Source organism: Odontesthes bonariensis, chromosome 11 (assembly GCF_027942865.1).
Source record: "Odontesthes bonariensis isolate fOdoBon6 chromosome 11, fOdoBon6.hap1, whole genome shotgun sequence".
Taxonomy (NCBI): Eukaryota; Metazoa; Chordata; class Actinopteri; order Atheriniformes; family Atherinopsidae; genus Odontesthes; species Odontesthes bonariensis.
The window spans coordinates 15202465-15209163 of NC_134516.1; the positions used below are offsets into that span (position 1 = coordinate 15202465).

The window sequence follows — 6699 nt, forward strand, 5'->3', positions numbered from 1 at the left end:
GAAGTAAATTAAATTTTGTCGGCCTTTTTTCCCGCAATGATTTTTTTTCTTCAGCAATGAGGGGTGAGGTGAAGGCCCAGCCGTAGTGCTCACGGTTCGCTACTGGTACCATCTGAGGTTCACAGCAGGAGAATCCCAGCTGCTTCCCTCTTTTTAAGTGTTTAATTGACAGCTGAATTCATGGAGTTATTCAACTGGTCTATTAATGGTGACAGCGCCGAACCCTCAGGTTTGGAGGCCCGCGTTTTTTCCTTAAAAGCAAAGCGGCCGCAGCCCAGGTAGCGAAGATATTAAAAACCATTTTCATATCAAACCATTTCTTTTTTATTTCGGTGACATTACGAACTACAGGTGACAATAAACAGCACTCCTAATTGCTTCCCATTTCTTTGCTTTAGCAGGTCCCGTAATTACACTGCTGACTCTGCTAAAAATGACAGATTTTCTTTTCGGATCTCTGAAGGCAGAACTTAAATCTCAGAGCCCCTAAAGTTGTTCTTTTTGGGCCTTGATTCCATTCTCATGACTCAACACTTCCTGGCACAGGACAGAGGAAGCACAGCCTTATGTGGTATAATTTTGGGCGTGCAGTATGCAAATCTACTATCCTCGTGCACGTGCACTTAAATACGCACAGGTGGCATTCATCATTTACGCAGGTTTAAACACTTTTTCAAAGTTAAGAGTGTTTGTTCAATCGGACGTGGCGTGTTCGTACTAGACCTTACAAAAAAGTGAGAGAAATTTAGAATAAAAATATGAAAATGTTCTTGCATTAGGCCCATTGTATCTATTTTCAGGACATAAAGTTTAACTTCACTTGAACTGCATTTTCAGTGACATTCCCTGCCAATGCCTAAACTAACACCGTGGCTGCTTTCCCACATTTTGATTTAGCGGGCATTAGATTTTCTTTCTGCAGCATGGACACTGCCTAATAGCGAGGGTGTGAATTTATGTAAATTTGGTGTAATTTCCTTCACCTTGTGTGCCATCATCCTGATGATGTCAATGTAAATGTCTCAAACACCGTTTTGACTCTGTGAATATGTTTTATTCGCTGTCAGGGCTAAAATGCATAAACGCACCTCAACTTTTCATGATAAGTCTGGTTGTAATTGCAAAAAAACACGCTCACGTTGACACAAACGTGCGTCCCGTGTGTAAAGATCATCACTCCTTGTGTATGCGTCAAGATAACACTTGCTGGTAACCCAGTTTCACTTCCTTGTCTATGTGAAAGTAGCACTGAATTTAAGCTTTTTCTTCCCTCCCTCGACTGCCCTTGACATGGTTGAGCGTCTCTGCTACGTCAGCTTTCTGCAGATCACACAAAAGTAAACGCAGCGGCAAGAGGAAGAAGTTTACAAATGTTTATTTTTTACAAAACAAGCTGGAAAAAGGAGTCTGTGACTTCTTTTTTTTTTATGCTGCGGGATGGCGCAGTCTTTTAAGTGGCAGCAGAAGCAAGTGTTTATTTTACAGATAAAAATTCAGAGAGAAATTAATGTCAGAGATCAACTGAAACTGAGCGAGGATAAAGCTGTTCAGAGGCAGTTCACGGGGGGGGGGGGGTCGTCAGGAGGCGTTGATGGATGGAGCGAAAGAAGAAAAAGGTATCTGTCTACAGCTTTGGCATCCTGGCAGCATTGAGGCGGATAGACACACAGGAGGAGCCGGCAGCATAACGCATCTCCCTCAGCATGCCGCCCCACTGCTTCTTGTCATCTTCATACCTAGCAAGAGCAAGAAGAAAGTCACATCTCCAAACAAACGCAAAAGCAAACTACAGACGCCTCTAAGCATGGGTTCCAAAACTTGAGACTTACTGCCAGACATCAGTGACCTCTGTGGGGGCCACTTCCTGGTTCTCCGTCTGAACCATCGTGAAACCACCCACGGCGTACAAGAGGCCACCGTTGCTCACGAGGTTGACAGAGCTCCTCTCCTGAGGAAACTCTGTGAAGGGTTCCCACCTGAGGGGGAACAACACCCGGAAAAAGCTCGATTTAACAATTGCTTTATTGTATATTCTGGTGGATTTATTCATATTTTCACTACACAATGTCCTTTTGGACTCCATGAGACAGTATTATTGTTATTGATGACAAATACTTGTCGGAACAAAGTGTTGCAGGGAAGTGGAGTTTCTGGCAAGTGTTTGAGTTGTGCATACTTGTTCGTTGCAAAGTCATAGGCTTCACTTGAGGCAGTGAGGCCCTCCTCATTGACTCCACCAGCCACGATAATCTTGCCTTTGTGGACGATGGCTCCGAACATGGCTCTGGGTGTCTTCATGGCTGCCATCTCCCTCCACTCGGACTGCTTGTGGTTGTACGCAAACATTTTGTTGAGGGCTTTGCTGTGAGGTTGAAGAGAGGAACAAAGTTGTCAGACAGTCATTGTCAATTGTTCAATTATCGTATTCACACTGAGGTATAGGTGGTGGACTATTCAGACCAGTTCTCCAAAAAAAAAAAAAAAACAATTGTGCAAAAGTCCACCTCAGTGAAGTAAACATACCCTGAAGCAGATCACGGAGAAGGCTTTATTCTTTGCCCAATAATTGCCGTCTGTAGAGCTTTTACAAGCTTTTACCCTGTTTTTTTTTCTTTTACTGTTGCTCGTACCATCTGAGGTTCACAGCAGGAGAATCCCAGCTACTTCCCTCTTTTTAAGTGTTTAATTGACAGCTGAATTCATGGAGTTATTCAACTGGTCTATTAATGGTGACAGCGCCGAACCCTCAGGTTTGGAGGCCCGCGTTTTTTCCTTTAAAGCAAAGCGGCCGCAGCCCAGGTAGCGAAGATATTGATGATCAGAGCCAAGACAAGCGGGCACTGTTCTCAGACTATAACAGGAGTTACAGAGGATCGCTGTTTTCCATTATTGTAGAATATTAGACTGCCCTGGACTGCGGCGCTATAATTGTTGTCGTGCAGCCCTCCAGGCAGACAGGATGATAGACTACAAACAGCTGCCGCTCAAAGTGTAAGCTAACTCACTCACACACACACACACACACACACTGATTTCTTTACTCACTTGTCATCTGTCTTTCCTCCAATGCTGTACACCATTCCTTTGTTGGAGACAACAGCATGGCCGTGAATCTTCAGAGGAAGCTTTTTGGTCTCACTCCACTTCATCTTCCTGAATAATTCAATAGTTTAAAACATTAGGATCTGATTCAAGATATGAGGGTGCCTCTATTTTTAATTTTTGATTTTCAATTTTTAAGATGGGCTAAACAACTCGATTCCTAAACTGGCTTATTTTGTTCCTTTAAAATTGTTGCCTTGCTTAAGGAGTCAAACCAGTGATAAGTGTAAGAGTAGATACAGTAAGTGTAATGTGTGCATCCAAACCAAAAGACAATTACACAAAGAAACACCTTAAGAAGGTGAGATCACATGTAGCCATGGTTGACGGCACTTAAACACCATAGATTCTGTTCTTTAGATTTAAAGAGAAAAATTTTGTTACTTTCCTGAGGTTAATTATCACCTGAAAACTGCACAAAAGGTGAGAGACAGAGTCAATGGCGTAGGAATGAGTTAATCTTGGGGTGACATCTCGGAAACCTCACAGATATAAAATAATTTTGTTTTTAATTTAAAAAAATGCGCCTGTCTCCAATACTGGGGGGGCACGTCCCCCCCCTTGTTCCTACGCCTATGGATAAAGTAAGAAACAAAGATGGTGGGAGGAAGGAAAAGCAGCAAAAGAAATAATACCACTTACTCGACATCGTAGCACATTACGGTGTCCAGTGACTCGTTGGTCTGCAGGTCTTTTCCAGCCACGGCAAACAGCAGGTTCTCACTCTCTCCAATGTTGAAGAGGCATCTTGGAGAAGGCATGGGCGGTAGGGCAACCCAGTCAGACGTGAATGGATCAAACTTTGAGAGGAAAAGGGTACAGTAAAACACAAGAGGAGGGAAAGCCTGCTCTAAGCACCCATTAGCTGTCTGTCTTTATTTCCTCATGAATCTCTCTGTTCCTGTATGCTATCCCCACATTGATTATTCAGTAAAATATGGGTATTCCAGGCCTTTATATTGTCTTTTAGTGTCTCCATAACTAGGACTTGATGGAGTGCTTGGCGAACATAGATTTGGTCAATTACAGGAGGATTTGTTGTATTTATTTGAATTGCTGTTTCTTTGGTGGGCACATTTCTGCATTAGGTGATTTATTTGCGGTCATAAAGACGTTTTAAAGATGGTCAAAGGAGGCCATTTAGGTTAGCTTAAATACCCTTTCAGAAGACAGTCTGGTAAGCTGATGCAAAATTAATTGAGTTTTTACTAATACTGTACTAACATATTATGAAGACAGTACTTCCACTGTATTTTTTAGGATATTTAGAATTGAACACTTGTTGAGAGTTGGATGAAATACTGGAGCTGAGAGTGGCCCCGTCTGCAATTATTTATTTTACGGTGTTATCTGGAGATCACGACATGATTTTTCTGGTATCGTGATTTCATGAAGAAAGAAAGAATTTAGAAGAAATCTGCCTTTTGTTTTCTTGATGGAAAAACAAGGTTTTTATTTCTCAAGATCCCAAAATGATGGTGAAAATGATGCTTGAAAACTTCTGTTCATTATAGCTGTCCTGACATTTTGGGATGAAGTAAAGACACGCCTATGTATTCTGTGTGGCATCTGTGGGTATAGATAAGAGTTTGAAAATTGATTACACCTAATTTTATTCTATTAAAGATAAAGCTTTAGAGCCAGGAGATGGTTGGCTTAGATTAGCATAAAGGCAGGAAGTGCGAGGAGGAAATTACTACCACGACACTGCTGAATATCAATTAAAATACGAGCACCTCAGAGGCAAACAAATTTGAATAACTTAGCAGTTAGGACTTCTCAAATCTCAATTGTATGTCTGTTTAATGTGTATTTCAACTAAAAACAGCAGTCTTTCCACATCTTTCTATTCTTTATGCCAAACGTAGCTTAGCTAAATGTCACCTGATTCTGTCCTCATACTTACATTTAGGTGTGACAATACTTTTTGTTAAAACTCTTGACAAAAGAGCTCATAAGGATGTAACCTTATACTCATAAAGTGGTGCTCACCAAATAGAAGTAACACTGTAAAGGCACATCCTTGTTGTCATCATCCACAAACAGTCCTCCAATAATGTAGAGTTGGTTCTTTTGTGACACCACGCTAACATGGTTACGTGGCACCTGCTCTGACATGGCAGCAAGGAAACACTCGTTGTCGTTGACATCGTACGCCACCGCCGCTGTGTCATTGATCATTAGGATAAAGTCCTGTGCGTACATGCCATATCTGCGGTTGTCATTTAGGAAGCCGGGGAAGGGGCTGTCCTCCCCCTCACCATCTTCCTTGTTGGCCCCCTCCTCCCCCTCTGTCTTGGGTTTCTCAGGAAGTTTTCCCTTGTAGGCATCCCTGATGACCTGGATTGTCTTCTGAAGTTCCGGGTCGGCCTTGACGATGTCGTCAGTTTCCACTTTCTCTTTAAAGTACTTCTCTGGCAGTAGGCGGAAGCGGATGCAATTGAAAGCATCCTTCAGGACCTTGAGGCGCTTATCCTTGTCATAGCGCACCCAGGCCATGACTGCCTCAAAAACCAGCTCCTCTTTTTCCACATTCAACGTGTCTCCACCGATGACAGCAAACAGTTCGTGAGGTGCCAACTTGAGGAACTCCTCTTCCTTATGAAGAAACTCGAAGCGATCAGCAACGTAGTTGCGTCCAGACACAGCAAGCCGAGGACAGTTGAGCACCAGGCCCATTCTGAAAATGGCCATGCAGTTGCTCAGAGATAGCTTCTTTTGAAGGTAGTTGACACACACTGTGAAGACAGAAGGGATTTGGAATCTGTTTGCCACAGCAATTATATCCTGAACGTTGTCATCAGTGAGGTCAATCTCAGCTGAGTAGAGGTACTGGATAATCATGTCCAGGATGGAGGGGTTAACATCTTCCAGGACCACCTCTTTGGTGTTTTCCACCTCTTTCCCATCTTCCGTGAAGAAGATATCCCTGAAGTAAGGGCTGCAGGCGGCCATGATCAGCCGATGGCATGGGAAGCTGCGGTCGCCTACCTTCAGAGTGCAGTCCACAAATTTGTTCTCATTCAGGAGTTCCTTCAGCCCGTCCTGGAGCAGGGTGCTCTGAAACAGGCGGAGCTCCTCCTTGATGGCGTTGGGGTCCATACCGTGTCTGGAGGGGTTTCAGCAGGCAAACAAGGGGTTCTGTGGACAGGGGAAAGAGACAGTCGCCAGAGGTCCTTTTGGCAGTGGGGTCCTGGCTGGAAAAGGCAGAGCAGAGAAAAAGTTCTTGATGTGAAGACCCTGCAATTTAATCCTGCCCCACTCTAAATATAGCCCCCCTCTCCCCCTGCCCGTTTCAGCCTCAGTGGAATCACAGAGCAGCACAAGCCTGGGCTCCAGCAGCTGCCGTCATAGACTGAAAGAAGCAACTGGATGCTGTGGCTGGAGATATGCCACCATGATTCAGCTCCCAGAGTGTCATGTGGCCGACTAACACTGGAGACAATGCCGTCAAAGCCTTTGAATAGCAACCTCTCAGCTGAAGTTACAAATAAGTGGGAAGATATTTAGAGCAGTTGCTGTCATATTGAAAAATATCTACTTTTAGACATCCTTAGATTTAACCCAGTGTATACAGGTTTTTTCACCTTCTACATC

The 6699-nt window shown here is 43.6% G+C and overlaps 1 protein-coding gene across 1 annotated transcript; it reads right to left on the minus strand.

Moving 5' to 3' along the window:
• Window positions 1–1359: 1359 nt before the first annotated feature.
• Window positions 1360–6317, minus strand: LOC142391686 (kelch-like protein 41b). Its single transcript, XM_075477662.1, has 6 exons — window positions 5095–6317; window positions 3745–3902; window positions 3046–3153; window positions 2177–2362; window positions 1830–1976; window positions 1360–1736 (listed from the first exon to the last, which is right to left on the minus strand). The coding sequence occupies exons 1-6, from the start codon at window positions 6202–6204 to the stop codon at window positions 1625–1627; spliced, it is 1821 nt and encodes a 606-aa protein (XP_075333777.1). The 5' UTR covers window positions 6205–6317; the 3' UTR covers window positions 1360–1624.
• Window positions 6318–6699: the final 382 nt, after the last annotated feature.

What these genes read in the sequence shown, in the direction of transcription:
- LOC142391686 (XM_075477662.1), bottom strand. Translation starts at nt 6,204, where the DNA reads ATGGACCCCAACGCCATCAAGGAGGAGCTCCGCCTGTTTCAGAGCACC. An exon ending in TACAGTGTTACTTCTATTTG is followed by an intron (nt 3,903 to 5,094) that starts GTGAGCACCACT and finishes TTCCTCTCAAAG; the next exon opens with TTTGATCCATTCACGTCTGA. An exon ending in GAGGTCACTGATGTCTGGCA is followed by an intron (nt 1,737 to 1,829) that starts GTAAGTCTCAAG and finishes TGCTCTTGCTAG; the next exon opens with GTATGAAGATGACAAGAAGC.